The sequence below is a fragment of the Agelaius phoeniceus genome, chromosome 3 (genome assembly GCF_051311805.1).
Source record: "Agelaius phoeniceus isolate bAgePho1 chromosome 3, bAgePho1.hap1, whole genome shotgun sequence".
In the NCBI taxonomy this organism is placed as follows: Eukaryota; Metazoa; Chordata; class Aves; order Passeriformes; family Icteridae; genus Agelaius; species Agelaius phoeniceus.
In genome coordinates this window covers 69,435,203-69,451,555 of record NC_135267.1, presented here as the reverse complement: position 1 = coordinate 69,451,555, position 16,353 = coordinate 69,435,203, and the positions used below count along the sequence as shown (strand labels likewise).

General features: G+C 38.4%; 1 protein-coding gene across 4 annotated transcripts in view; it reads left to right on the top strand.

The window, feature by feature from the left end:
- CHRM3 (cholinergic receptor muscarinic 3) overlaps nt 1-14,850 on the top strand; it is a 274,162-nt gene extending 259,312 nt beyond the window's left edge. For all 4 annotated transcript variants that reach the window (XM_077175556.1, XM_077175553.1, XM_077175554.1 and 1 more), the window contains one exon: nt 1,115-14,850. In XM_077175556.1, the coding sequence (XP_077031671.1) occupies nt 1,134-2,936 (1,803 nt within the window). In that variant the 5' untranslated portion in view covers nt 1,115-1,133 and the 3' untranslated portion in view covers nt 2,937-14,850. The remainder of the gene's footprint in view (nt 1-1,114) is intronic.
- The last annotated feature ends 1,503 nt before the right edge of the window (nt 14,851-16,353 follow it).

Genomic DNA, 16,353 nt, shown 5'->3' with positions numbered 1-16,353 from the left:
ATTGACTCTGGAAGGATTCACATTTAGAAAACAAACAAACAGTGACAGCACATTTTGCTCAATGCTTACAGTCAGTGATGGACTTCTTCATCTGAATTTTTTCTTCTTGATGATATAATTAATTTACTATTAGGGATCCAGTCAGATGACTAGAGAAGCTAAGAAATAAGAGGATTGCAAGTTCCTAGTCTGAGCATGCTTTCATTTTATGTTCGTACTGGGGGGAAATGATTAAAGCTTAATTATGAATGCCTTTCATGCTTTTTTCTGCTATTTTCCTAAAGTGTTTAGTGATTGCTTTGACATACATCTCTCAAAGGTTTTTTTCTGACTCTAGAGACCATAATTTCAAAGGAACTTTTACCATGTGTTGCCCCCAAAGAAATTTTGAAGTCATTAGATGTGCAAAATCCTTAGTCCAAGTATAAAAACATGCATGAAAAAAATGAATAGTGGCATGTGCAAAAAATGCTAATGAGAACTTTTACTACTTTTATCAGATAGCTGAAAGGTAGATGAAAATGGGAAGAGTTTTGCAGCCTCACAGATTAGAGTAGCTTGGCACAGTGAAATTTTGCTGGCTTGTATCACCATAGTTTCAGGAAAGACAGAACAATATTTTTGTTTGCCATCAGCTATAGCTGGAGGCAGCAGAGAGGCTGTGGCTCTGTTTTGTTAGAGCCAGGATAGCACTGGGAACCAGTGTTGATTTGAACGTGGAAGATTTGTGGCTTCGTATGATTGGAACTTAATTTTTAAAGGCTCCAGGATTTTTGAGATTTTGAGTTCAGGACAGATCCTGCAGGGTGTGTTTTAATTCAGAGTTAGAGTTTGGGAGCATTTTAATACTACTGTACATTCAAATTCTCCTGGGATTTTGGTTCCTCTGTAATTGAATGTTTATAAGAAAACACAATGTGATCACTGTAAAGAGTTCAGGCTAATCACAATCTGGATATCACATACAGGTTTGACTTGAAATGTGTCACAGGCAGCTTGGCTTTTTAAAGACATCTTTCAAAGTGCTAAAGTGATTTTATGTACAAGTATGAGGATGATTATTTAACATCTTCACCTGTTCACTTGATTTTTGTTTGGTTTTTCTCTGCTACAGACTATGTCAGAGAGCCACAATGATCATGCATAATAACAGTTCATCCTCGCTCCTTTTACCGAATGTGAGCTCCTTCTGGAAGAGAGATTCGCATGGACCGGGACTCCTTGATGAAGCAGCATCACTCATTGGCAGCTATGACTTCCCTCAGACCACAGAGAGTTTTCCTTTCTCCACTGTGGAATCAACAAACATGACCCTCAATGCCACAAGCAAAGACCCTCTGGGTGGACACACTATCTGGCAAGTAGTTTTGATTGCTTTCCTCACTGGGATCCTTGCACTGGTGACCATCATAGGAAACATCTTAGTGATTGTTGCATTTAAGGTTAACAAACAACTGAAAACAGTCAACAACTACTTCTTGTTGAGCCTTGCTTGTGCAGATTTGATCATCGGTGTTCTTTCCATGAATCTTTATACCACATACATCATCATGGACCACTGGGCTTTGGGAAGCTTGGCCTGTGATCTTTGGCTCTCCATTGACTACGTCGCCAGTAATGCCTCTGTCATGAACCTCCTCGTGATAAGTTTTGACAGGTATTTTTCCATCACTAGGCCGCTGACATACAGAGCCAAACGAACAACCAAAAGGGCTGGGGTAATGATTGGTTTAGCATGGATTGTCTCTTTTGTTCTTTGGGCCCCTGCCATCTTGTTTTGGCAGTATTTTGTTGGGGAGAGGACTGTGCCTCCTGATGAATGTTTCATCCAGTTTCTAAGTGAACCTATCATCACTTTTGGCACTGCCATAGCTGCCTTTTATTTGCCGGTGACCATTATGAGTATTTTGTATTGGAGGATCTACAAGGAGACAGAGAAACGCACCAAAGAGTTAGCAGGGCTCCAGGCTTCGGGCAGCGAGGCGGAGGCAGCGCGCTTCGTGCACCAGACAGGCAGCTCCCGGAGCTGCAGCAGCTACGAGCTGCAGCGGCAGAACATGAAACGCTCCGCCCGAAAGAAATACAGACGCTGCCACTTCTGGCTCACAATGAAGAGCTGGGAACCCAGCACAGATCAGGGGGACCAAGAGCATAGCAGCAGTGACAGCTGGAACAACAATGATGCTGCTGCCTCCCTTGAGAATTCAGCCTCCTCTGATGAAGAAGACATTGCTGCAGAGACCAGAGCCATCTATTCAATTGTGCTGAAGCTTCCTGGTCACAGTGCTATCCTCAATTCCACAAAACTACCCTCCTCGGAAGATTTGCACGAGTCAGGGGATGAACTGCAGAAATCCGACACAGAATCGAAGGAAAAGAAACCTAAAAAATTGCACCCTCCCAAAGGTGTTCAGGATGGTGGAAATTTCCAAAAGAGCTTTACCAAGCTTCCAGTTGAACCAGAATCGGAAGAGACAACCACAGCTTCTGATGGCATCTCATCAGTCACCAAGACATCGACAGCCCTGCCCTTGTCCTTTAAGGAAGCAACCCTGGCAAAAAAGTTTGCCTTGAAGACCAGAAGTCAGATCACAAAACGAAAACGAATGTCACTTATCAAAGAAAAGAAAGCAGCACAGACACTCAGTGCCATTTTGTTTGCCTTCATCATTACCTGGACCCCATATAATATAATGGTTCTGGTGAACACCTTTTGCAGCTGTATCCCCAAAACTTTCTGGCACCTGGGGTATTGGCTTTGCTACATCAACAGCACAGTGAACCCCATGTGCTATGCACTGTGTAACAAAACATTCAGAAACACTTTTAAGATGCTGCTGCTGTGCCAGTGTGACAAACGAAAACGACGCAAACAGCAGTATCAGCAAAGGCAGTCCGTCATTTTTCATAAGCGGATCCCTAGGGAGGCTTCATAGAATAGTATTTTTTAAACAAATAGAAAAATAACGAAGCAGGGATGTGATGGGATAGGATGGGATGGGGTGAGATAGAACAGAACAGGATGGGACAGGGCAGGATTGGCAAGGTAGTAAGGGATGAGACAGGATGGGTTGGGGAGGGAAGGTGGGTCCAGGGTGCTGATTCTATGATTTAGGCATGAAAGCAGCTGCCAGGCTTATTTATCCTTTCAATAAATCCAGTTTAATATAAAAGTCAATCCACATTCAGCAAAAACTAAGAAACTTCAACATTTTTACTAAGGAGTGTAAGATTTAATAAAGTTTTCCTATGAATTTGTGAGAAGCTGTATAGCAATTATAAACCCATTACTGATGTGCCCAGCTCTTTGATTATAATCAGCTCTGGGATCTCAGGTAAGCACATCTAGCCAACCCAACTTTTCTTTTTCCAAGGAATCCAACAACTTTCAATTCAAGTTACATACAGATGTAGCAAGCTAGTGAAACAGGATTATGAAATTGAGACACTGTATAGGTTGAAAAATTGCCTCTTGTTGTCCTGGTGCAGCTTCCTGTCTACTTCTCTTCTGATATATTATTAATTGTACCCCATATTCCTGATTTCTGAGTATCTCTGTGTGCAGCTGATGTTATATGTGTGTGTGGGAGTGTGTATGTATGCATAGCACACATTCACACCTCTGAAATGCACACATACCAGGAAAGAGGTGACCTATTTGTTCTAGCTTTTACAGGGCCCCCCATCGTGATTACATGTGATTGAAACTTTTTAAAAGTTCGAAAATCATGTTATAAGTATATAGCTCATTATTTGCCACCTGAAATTCAAGTTTATCTCTGGCACCAAAACAGTGTCCACGTTTCAAACTGAGAAAACCAAAACATAGCCTGTGATTTTACAGAGTTTTATAATTGGGTATTTTCCCAGTAAAATCTTAATCTTGAGCTCAGAGTCTCTCCTCAAAGTGATCGTTAAACAATACAAAGAGGAAAGGAATTGAAGGCTACATTCAGGGAAGAGCAGGAAGCTGTCTTGGCAGGGCATAGAATAATGAGAACCCAGATCTGGGCTGCACAGTACCAGTGCTCAAAGGGAGCTGCTCAGGAGCCAGGTAGGTGCAACCATCAGCAGCAGGCCCATGTCCTGCTGGGGAGGCTGTGCTGCTGTCAAAGCACACATGGCTCCTGCAACACCTTGTCCTGAGCTGCACCGTGGGGATGCACCACCCTTCTCAGAGCCAGCTCAGATCCTGTGTGCAGTATCTCTACAGCTTCCGATGAAAGTTCAAGTTGTAACTTTCTGATGAAAGTTGGTGGAGCCCTGCTGCTTGCACTGTCTGCCCAGGTGATCTTCAGATGCCAATGATTTGTTTCAAAGAAATGCTTTATTTTTGCATGTGAAGGATGCTCACTAAAAAGTGTTTGTTTTTCACAACCTGTTTTAAAAATCATCAGAAGAAGTGCACCTAAATCCGTTTGATACCAGGTTATTCAGTGGTGTGAAAAATGTGATATTGCCAATTTGTAACCTGGCAATTTTTGATAAAGACAATTTTAAAAGGGCTTTAATATTTATAATTTAGACATGACCAGTATTTCCTGGTATTTGTGAGGTGGTCTGCACCAAACATGATTTATAAATGTCAGAGGTCCCCTGGGGAAAGGATTGTACTTTTAACTGTTGCTCTAAATCTGATATCTGATTTAGTTACATGTTGAAAGATTATTTTGTATTCTCCTTTGAGCTGACCAAAACTTTTTTTTTGTTGCTTAGACTCTTATTTTGCTGAAAATAAAACAAGTATCTTCTTTTACAAAGGGGCATCAGTGTTGTGAATACAGAACTGATGTTAAAGCTGCTTTTGTATTCAGTGTGAGATGGTGTTTACAGATGATTTTGACAACAGTGGAAATATATTAAATGGTGTCTGTGTATCTAAACTATTTAATTTTGTGTTATGTTCATATAAAGAAATATTTATACATATTTCACCGAATGTTTTATTTAATGTTGATAAATATTGCTCTTCAGTCTTCAGCTGTAGTGTCCTTTTAAAGTGATTCATAAAGGTCTGCTTGAGAAATGAATAGACTATACCTTGCTTTCTTGTCATTAAAAAATTCTCTTTTGTATGAGTTGCTTAAAATGTCTACCCTAAAGTAATCTCATAAATTATATTGAACTCTACCGCAAGTACAATTTTAGTACAAAAAAGAAAAAAGTTAAAACTTCATCTATGTCACAATTGCATTTTGAACTAAAGATACCGGAATTGTTTTGCTGGTTTGCTACCCACATACGAAGGCACCCATGTTGCAAAGAAAATTAATTACCTTTATTTATAGAAAGAAGCATATAATTGAAATTTATTCATTACTCAAGTTGACCTAAAAATGTTTTAACATTTAAATATATATCTATATCTATATATATTGCCATATTATTATATTCTGATATCTAGAGTAGTGCTGTGCCCCTAATACACAAAATGTGAGAGCATGCAAGGAAGCCAGAGTTCATCGGGGGATTTATGGTATATTAGTATTGATTTTAAAATGGGAAACTATTATTTTTATTGAAGTTAAGCTTCCTTGAAAGCGTCTGTCACCACTGTTTACATAATAGGAAGAGTTAAATCCTTGGATTGTTCTAACAGAGAAATAAACAACCTGTCTTTTGATGTGTGAACAGGCTTTAAAATGTTATTTACAGGTATCCTAAAATGTATATGTATACACATATTGTAGCATAGATCAATTTAGTTATTATTTATTTAATAGAATATGCACTATAAAATATTAAGAATTTGGCTGTGTTACAAGTACAGTGAGCATTAATTTAATTTGTATTTTATATGTTGCTGTATTTGCTTTAAACCCATGCACACAGAAAAATTTTAGCTGTATGCACTAGTGGATATATTATTTATGAATACAGGCGCACATAATAGGTTGCAGAAGAAGAACAGTGCAAGACCAATGACACAGAATGACTTTTAGGAAGTACACTGGTGTAATATTTCATCTGTTTTGAGGAAAATTAAGTCAGAAACACAGTAGAAAGCGTCATTCTGTGGCAGACAAACAGCTCAGTCCCATTAACTCTCCTCACAGCTCTGAAAGCTGGCTTTTCAGAGACCAGTCTCCGTTAATTGCAACAATACAGGATTAGACTCCACATGAAAAGGACCAAAAAGTCAGAAGAGATAGCCAGACAGGAGCCAATGGGTAGTCTGGAGAAAGCTTTGTAGAGCAGACCCAATCACTGTCCATCTCTGAACAGGCAGCAAAATACATTGTATGTTTGGCTTTTTCAGTGTAAAATTGTGAGAGAAGTTTATTACTTCTGTGCTGGTATAGGCAGTGAGAGATGTCTGATCTGAAGACCTGAGGACAGGGGCCATGGTGCATGAAGCATTTTTCCTACTCCTGCATAACACACTTTCAGCAAAAGTAAACTGCAGATCAGCCTGGCACTGTTTAAAGCTAAACAAATATAGGAAAGTCCTGAGTAGTTCCCAGGATCTAAACTGGTGGATCTGTGTAACCTAAACAATAAATAGCCTACAGGGTTCTGGCAGTAGGAATATGCACACAGATATTCTGAGAGAGTTGGTGACTTTCTCAATTATGTGCAGCTTCATTTTCTTACTTTGCTGTCTTGATTATTGTATTTCTTTACTTATTCTGCAAGAATATTCTGAAAAGTCTTGGTTCATTATCAACCTTATATATCTAAAAAACGAGTAGAGATCCCAAAGTACACTTGGTTTGCCTCTACAGAATGCAAACATCGAAGCAAAAGGAAATTTTAAACTTTTTTTCCCTAATCAGCAGCATCAATAATTTTAGAAAGAGTTATCATCATGTGACCCTATATACAGTAGGGATGGTCAAGCAGTGTCATACTATTTATAAACTGCTTTTCACTCACCCCTTACCCATCTGATTATGCATCACGATTCAAATTTGTATTTGAGATTGTAAACCCTCATTTTCCTCCAGGTGGGTCCTAGAGTCTTGTGCTAAAATATGCTCTACAAGCTTGTCTTGTTATCAGGTGTTTTTTCTTTTCCTTTTGCAGTCCCTCTATGCAAAATTATCTGATCTTACATTATCAAAAGACACTTTACTAATTTCAGGAGTTGTCAAGTGTTGAGGTCTGATACTTTATTTTCTAAAGATGTATAAAACATATCAAAAACAACTGGAGAAGGCTTCACATTTGCCAGCTCCTTATTGGCAGAAATTTTTGGTCTGTGCCATAAATGGTCTGTTCACCAAGTCTGACCAGGGGATGACCTGTCCCTAGTGATGTTCTCCCAAACCACCACTAGCTTGAACTTCACACAGTTCATGAATCATCATGTATTTTAATGCATTTGGGAATTTAAAAACCATATATATTCATTGTGGTAGTTCCACCCTCTGCGATTTTCTATTTTATATATTCTTTATATCTTTTATGTATTTGCCCATTCAAATACCACTGCACTGGCTTCTGGGAGCAGGTCAAAGTGATACATATTCGTAGGTTGCTTCTTGTTAGCCCCAAGGGTATGCAGAGATGTCTGGTGGAGCTGAAGTGTTCAAATGATGGCTGTCTTTTCTGACTCATGCACTGCACTCCCATGATACCCAAACACTTCTGCTTGGAAGCTTAGCTAAAGCATGCATGACATTCACATTTTCATGGAATTAAAAACTTCATTTAATTAGGATATTCTTCCTTGTAGCCTTCAAGCAGGCATAGATCATTTATAGCATCTGCACTTTTCTACTTCTACATTTTTGAGCTGCCAGAAAGATATTGGGCAAAATGCTAATTTGTAATGTCTGATACTTGGGAATTTTTGTACTTCAGCTTTTAAAGTAAGGCAGAGATAATGCAGTTGTGCTATTTGTTGAAAACAAATTGAGTGTGAATGGGAATTCTACACTATGTTTATTTCATTTCATACACCATGGCGCTGCAACTTGGCTGAGATTGAGCATTACAGTATTTGAGGTCACTGACAATGCTTCACAATCTTAACTGGCAAACTCATGACCTATGCTGTACTGGCATTTGGGACTTTGACTTCTCTTCACCACTGACACTGCACATTCAAAGTATAATACAGATTGTACTTTTTTTCCCTCAAGAAATATCATTGTAGTCATTTCCAGATGCATTCCTAGATGTGCTTGAGGATGTTTTGCTTAATTTTAGATATCAAGACAGCTCAAGAGAGCCAATCCCTGTCAGGGTCTTGTATAATGGAGGGAGCTCAGGTAACATGGGAAAACATTAAGATAAGTGCTACTTATTTCATGGCCTATTCCAACATGCATTGTATGCTGTGTGTATTGTACCTATACATCTCCATGCACTGTGTATGTCTCAGAAGGGTTTGTGTGACTCTACTGTGCATGCACATACAGAGAGATGTACCACATCTAGAGCAATGTTTACAGATGTATGTGCAAATTTATGCTAAATTGTCAGCCACAGTAAACATTGCTTTTGATGGCTCATCAGTTGTAACTGGACAGTGGAACTGTGCTTAAGTCTCCTCTGCTTATCTGCAAGAAAAGTTCCCACATCTTTCTTTCCTTAGTGCATATTTTTTACAATTGCATTGTCCTTATTTCTGGATATGGTGTTTTCAGTGTATTGAGCTGGCTTTTTAGACATTACCCAAAATTTAGAAATGCATGAACATATTTCACTTACTGAGCTATTGCATCAAGGCTGCACTAGGTTTAACTCCATTACATTACTCAAACTCACACTGCCTTTTTTCAAATAAGAAAAAAAGGTCTCTCAGACTAGATTCTATCTAGGTTCATGTAAGAGAAACTTCTATGTCCATGTGAACATCACTGCCAGTTTCTCAAAGTTGAAAGAGAAATCCAGTCACTATGAAAACAGTTGGAGGCCAATGTCACAAACACAGCAAGTCATCACTGCAATTTTTTTGAGGTAATAACAGCACTCCATCCATTAGAAATTAGAGGGAAAATAAATTACCATCTCCCTCATCCCATCCTATTGCTCTACCCTTTCTTTTGCATAGTATAATGCTTTTGATTTGCCAGTCTCATGGGTGAAATTTTTCAGGCTTTAGAAACCTCATTTGCCTGGTAAGACTAGGAAATACCCACTATATCTAGGTCATTCACCTCCTTCTGAGTTTTCAAACAATAAATCCTTGACTGTGTGATTCTGGCTTAAGGGAGGGTCTTATGAAAAATGACCATAAATCCATTCAATGTAATGGTGATGAGGAGAGGTAACTTTTTTTTCCAAGCTAGTGAAGCTATAAAATTTATGTGACTTGGCAGAAAGTGTGGAAAAAACCCCAAGACATTTAAAGACTTTATAGATGTGCACATCCTCCTTGCATAAGGGTGAATAAACACATGTAAACAGTGCCCAAAAAAGTTCAGTGTATGAATGACTCTGTGAGCCAGGAGCACACGTCACCATCAGCTAGGCTGTTGGCAGAGCACCCTGGCACCCCACTCAGGCCTCCATGAAGAGGTCCTTCTTATAGCACTCTAGGACTAAACAATAAGGCCTTAATATGTAAGCAGGGCTTGTTTGTCTGGGTGCATATGCATTTTCCAGGAATTTGATAGGAGATTCTTTCTCACTCCTGGACCAAAGTTATTTAGTGTACTTTCTGGAATGAAAGCACTCTTGAAATGATTGGTGGTAATCATCACTCAACCATGCCTAACAATCAGAGAAGCACAGGATATTATTGTGCCAAGAGAACTTAAATTTATTTTTCAATTCATTCATACAAGCATAGTTAATTTACTGAAAATACTCAAAAGATCTGAAAATTTTTACACTATCATGGAAATAAAGTCTCTGGACAAGAATCAGATTCCTTATGTAGTTTCAAAACATCCAGTCTTCTTGAGCCTATTTTTCTTCTGTATTAAAATCTTTGGGTAACAAAGCAACCGTAGTCATTCCTGAAATACTACCTACTCTAGAGAAACCAAAGGGATGAGGAAATGGCCAAATAGCCTTCCTTAATTTCTGCTTAATGTGTCCACATTAAGAATTATGATTACCATTGTGGCACAGACTAATTAACACCATGGGGCAAAAGAAATGAGCCAATTTACTTTGAACCCTACACAGTGCTGCACTCTGCTTATGCAGATACATCACAAGAAATAGGCCTGTGCTGTATTTGCTGATGCTCAGTGCTTTTCTCCACTCATTACTTTTATCCTTCCCACAGATCACTCCCCTCCTATTGAACACACCTATCACAGACATTTATTGAATATACCTATTGAATACCCTCTGCCATCAATATATAAAGATGTCATTTCTTTGCATCTGCAAAGCTATGTGAAATCAGATGTAGCTGGAGTTAGGCAGCTTTTATCCTCCATTGGCATGAATTTTTCTGATTCAGAAATACATTCCATTTTCTTGCCTCATATGTCCATTAATGATGTTTATTTTACAAGTGATATTAGGACCAAAATTTTCCACGTTTCAGGCTGTAAAAGTATATCTAAGTAAATGTTTTGTTCCTTTATTCAAAATGAATGTGATTTCTTGGCCATAGTGTAATCTGAACAAAATCCTCTGTGTGAAGGATAGAGCAGTATTTATCTCCTGCTCTGCCCCTGCCCTTCACCAAATATGATGGAAGGTCCTTTCAGGTCCTTTCACTTGTGTTCAAAACAGTGCAGCTACATTACGTAGTTGCATATTTCTCCTGCTGTGAGACAGGAAGGATCAGCATGAAAAATGCCAAGAGACTTAAACTAATGTGCACAGGTGCCACTTTTGGTTTTGTTTGATTTTGGTTTTTAGTCTTTGCAATGCATATTGACTGACAGAATCCATCATTAGAGTAATATAAAGACTAAGGATGGACAGCTGTTCTCAAAAGCAAGCTCCATAAGGATGGATCATCGAAGTCCATGTACTAAGTGCACACAAGAGGTCTTAGTTAAAGCTGTAAAAAGCCTGAATTGCAATTCATTGCTTTCCAAAAGAAGTAAAAAAATTATTAATATAATGTGAAGTTTTTCATTTGTAAGCTGTAAATGTTAGAAGATGTCAGTGAAGATGTCATTTTTTAAATGAATCATCCCTGGGTTTCTGGAGGTGTCCCATCACCCAGTTGCCTCTTAACCCAACTCCTCCTGCCTCAAAGCTCACCAGCAGTCATGGGACTTTTGCCTCAAAGGAAGCTGGAACTGAGCTCCTGCCCCTGCCACCCCACAGCAGGAAGGGTGTGGGCCACACCAGTCAAGCTGTTACAAGAAAGAGCCATAAGCTTCCTGCTTCTGTTTGGAGATAGCGGGTATTTTTGTGATAGAAATAGAGATAACATTGCAGGAATCTGATGAACATATTTTATGTGTTTCCTGATGTGTTCCTATTACTTGAAAGCTTTCTGTTCTGCTGGTTATGGAGCAAAACAAGTCCCAGAGACAATATCTGAATACATATTTTAAGGCTTGAAAATTTTAAATAAATTGACTTTTGCCTGTTGCTTTCTGATTTTGAAATATATGAAGAAATTTCATGCAGTAATTAAGCATCTCATGACTAGATCTCCTGAAAAAAATTTGAATTTTATGCCTTATAAAACTGATTTTCTTCATCAAAACCAGTGGAGCTGAATGTACTGTAAACTCATAAAATGACAGGAAACAGTAGAAAGAGCCCCTCAACTTCTGCTGTGTAAAAAGACAGTGCTTGAGCATTCACTCAAAATCTGGTGTCTATTGATCTAGTCATAGCTACTCATTCAGGTCCTAGACAGAATATTAGCATTTTTTAAATTATTGGCCAAGTTGATCTTTTTTTGCTAACACCTACCTTGCTGTGCAATATTTTTTCTGCCATCTAATTAAATTCTATATCTTGGTAAACACTCAGAAAGAATAATTGGCCCTAGCTCATATTGACAGCAGTTTGCAAAACACTAGCACAGTAATTGGAGGAGTAGAGGCAGATAATGATGACGAGTAACCATTTTCCTCGGCTTCAGTGTTTTAGAGGAACCTTCCCTTTTGCAGCTGATAAAAATGAGAGTAAGAGAAGATGTACTGAGAGAGACTCAAATGTTTTATTCTCCCCTCTGGGATGACTGCCACCATTTCACTCCTGAGGGCAGGAGGTGGATGGCTGTGTGTTGGTAGAAAAATCAATACATTGGTCCAGGTCAAGTGTCCCACAAGGGCTCACATTTCTCCTTTCACCACATGGGTCTCAGCCCAAAATGTGCTGTCAAAACTGGGCTCCCACTGAACTATCACGGTGGAACATTGTGCTCTTAAGAGATTTTCTCCTGCCAAGATGCTTTAACACTTTAACACCTTTTTTTTTTTTTCTTTTTTTTTTTTTTTTACTCTCCACAGAAAACTAATCAGGTGGCACCTTCCCGTGTGGAAATTTCCTTGTAAATACATTACTCTAATCTACAAATTATTTTTACCCTGTATGCCCCTGATAACAATTGCATTAATATAAGTAGATAAACTCATTTCTTTAGTTGCTGCTCATAGAGTGGCTTGCTAGTTAAGATAAAAATAAATTATGGGATATAAAAGACATATCTGATTGTACAGTAATACACTGTGTGCCAAGCAGTCGGTGAGGTAAGGTTTACATAACTGCTAGATGTTGCTTGAACTTTTGAGATATATTTCCATGTTATTTTTTCCTCTCAGGAGCCAAAACAGGGGCAGAACACAGAACAATCAATTAAGAGAAATGTAATTGTTTTGATTGAAGTAATTTGAGATTACAAGTTGTAAGAAGGGTAAACAATCTAGAAAGTGTTTTGAAGTCTTCATCGTGTAGATGTTTTCCTTTGAGGAAACTGTCCTTCCCTTTGGTGTGGGAGGACTCCCCTTAGGTGTGGATTTGTAGAAGGAAATTTTGTCTCCAGTCATATGCTACAATATTCTTTGACTGCTATTAATTCACTTAATGACCTAATCTGTTGCTCAGTGAAATTGCTCTGTGCTCTCCTAGCGACCATGAAAACAGCCTTTTCTGGGGGCTGATCCAAGCCCAGCTCCAGCTAGCTTTTCCAGAGGGAAAGGTTCCCTCTGTGCTTCAGAAATAAACATTTTTCCCCAGAAAAGCAGGAGGCAGCCAGGCCCCTGCACCATAGTGTGGTGCTGGACTGTGTGGCCTCCCACCAGCATAACATATCTCCACTTTTGTGCCCTCACCTTGCACTCTCTGGGCATGACCCAGGGAAAACATAGAGCAAACAGAGCAAACCACCCCCAGCCATTTTCATTTTTCATACCTACATATATATATATATATATATACACACACACATATATATATATATATATACATATATATATATATATATACACACACATATATATATACACACATATATATATATATACACATATATATATATATATATATGTATGTATGTATGTATACCTCCTTCCAGTTCCCTTCCTCCTTCCTGCTGCCCAATGACAGCATATTCACACAACAAAAACAGTGGCTTCTAAAATAATTTCCAGCTGAATTGTAGACTGCAGTGGTCTTTATTACCAATATCATTAGAGAAAAGTGGAAATGAGGAATTGCACAGCTCTGGCCTGTTTATGACTCCCCTTTCTCATTTAAATGATGTACACAGAACATTTATTAGTTTGGAGGAAAGATTGTGGATTACTGGTGCAGCATTCTGATAGATATTTTAACATATTCAGAGAAGAGAAAATTCAGTCTCACAAATAGACATCTTGGATTTCTTTTTTATTTCTTACCAAATTAATCGCAGGCAGTTTAAGACCCACGTCTGCACAAGTGTCTTCCTGTATATTTGACAATTGAGCAATTTTCTCACATGTGCCAGTTTCTTCAAATTTCTTTCTTTATCTGTCTTCTTACAAATGGTTTCTGAATTGACAATCCTTTGCCTTTTTGCTGGTGCACAGAGTCTGTTTGCACCAGCCTTAGTTTAAGTTATCAGGAGTGATCCAGCCACAGTATTGAATTTCCTCCACCTTACCTTATTTTACAGATTGAATTAGACCCTTGGAATTCTCAATTATCACATACTCAACAGCCAAGAAGTTTTGGTAAATGCTCTTAATCTTGATAACATTTAATAAAGTAATCATGTGCATACAATTGAGGTGTTAAAAATGCCAATCCATAATCCATCCCATTACTTCAAAGTACCATATCAAATATATTTTCCTATTAGTTGTGGAAGCAAATATGCCAGTGCATAGCCAGGAGTAGCTATGTAGTCTATAATGACATCTAATACTAAACAGATATTCTTCAAATACTTCATTAAATAATTTGACCTAATTCATCCTGGCTAAATAGACTTAGTTTAGTTCAATCCTCCTGTTAAGCTCTCTTCAAAATTCTCATTAGCATCAATGGAAATTCTAGAAAGAGCAGATAAATCAGTCTCTCATTATAGGACAGATAAATAACACTTTAGGTTTATATTTCTAGCTAATATATGTAATCAAATGATTTAAAATATAAACACTCAAAGCCTGTTCTGTGCCCTCAGGGAACCCCTTTGTCCCACAGCAGCAAAGCTGCATATAGCAGGATATATTCCACTGATACAGTCAAAAATATATGGGTGTATAACAATAAACAGCTTAAAAAATCATACTGTAAATGATGTGTTTGAGTGAAACTGTATGTATATTTTTAAGTCTTCAGAATAGTTGAAGTTTTAACTTATTTCAAATTTTTAAGTTGAAATCTATTCATATTTGGAAATTTTGTACAACCTTGTAAAGTTAAATACTATGTCACTGTAATTTATTTTTGTTGTCATATATTGACACGTGCTCATTTATATATGAAGTGTACTGTTTATCAATTGCTTCTAAGGCAGCAATAAAAACATGAAAGTTGTTCTCATTTTCCTGTCACAGCTGTCATTTATGTCCAGTACATTATTTTAATACTTTTAATTCTGTTCTTTACTAAATCAGAGTGTGTACTGAGTTCTTAACTATATGTCTTCCAGTTCTTGGTGAATACAGGAGCTGTTACAGCTGGGAGAACTTGGGGATACACTTTGCAGAAGCCCTGGAAAGGGATTGCCACTTCAGTCCATCATGCCAAGAGGACATCAGAAAGTGAAGGGGAGCAAAAAGTCAGAACTCCTCCTCTTTTCCTACAAAGTTTGGGTTTACTTTTTAACTGATGGTTTCTACATCATACCATGTGTCATTTCAGGCTCTCTGAAGTGTGGGGCATTCAGACCTCTTACAACAATGGATGTGGGTCAAAGCTGCAGAGCACCTTAAAGTATCAGCCCCACTGTTGAGATTTCATTCAGTAAAATAGTACTTCTCCAGTTCCCTTCCACGGTGAAGGAAAGGCTTTAGAACTTTCCTCCACAAGCACAACCTGTAGAGGTCTTAATTACTTTCCTCACCTAGTACACTATGGGATGTTCCTACAAATTCACAGCCATTTGGAATGGTTGCACAATTCCAGCTTTTTCCTTGGTCCAGCCCAAAGGCCAGGTGTGTAACAGTGTGCAAAATGTATGTTTCATTTATCACTATTTACTATGAAATGCAATCATCTAGTTACTAGAAATGCAATCATCTACAAACATTTAAGTTTCATATCAACAGCCACTATAATAGAAAGGGCATGGGAGGAATGAACTTAACTGGAGGGGTTTCCTCCAGATATTCAACCTCTTTTTCTCCTTGCTGATCTGAGGAATATAAGTGTAAAGGGAGATAGAAACAATAAATGTCACTTTATATGATGTTCTCTGCAATAACGTGCTAGAGGAAATAGCTAAAATACAAAAAGACAAAGGCAAGGCCCTGGACATTGACCACACATAATAAAAAAGGGAAATTAGTGTTGCAAAATGGATCTGTTTGCTTTTTATAGTTACTGCAAAAGTTGATTATTTTATTGTTATATGTCATTTGGCATCTGCTTGGGCCATGAGGCTTTCTTTTTCATCACTATCAAATTTCACCTGTCCGTTTTCCTTCCTTTTGTTGCAGGATGGAGTAGATTTATGGTCATCCTATCAGGAATTGTGTGAACTGTGATCACAGAATAACTCAAGCAGCTGGAGCACAGCTGGATGCAGTGAGCAGCTGAGGGTGCCACTCTTCCAGACCCAGCCAGCTGATCTACAGTGAGCTGCTTGTGCCAGGCTCGGGAGGGAGATGAGCAGCAGCACACACTCCCAGTTACAGCTGAAAGTGGTAACACTGCACCCAGAATAGGAGTGCCTTAACAGCTGATACAATCTGACCTATTTATGCTGTAAGAGATGAAATAAAGAGGGGAAAGAAGGAAAATGGGAGTTGGGATTTTCTTGCAGTATCTTGTGTGGCTGGAATGGGCTGGTAAGTTTGCTTGGCACAATCTAAAGGAAGGTCT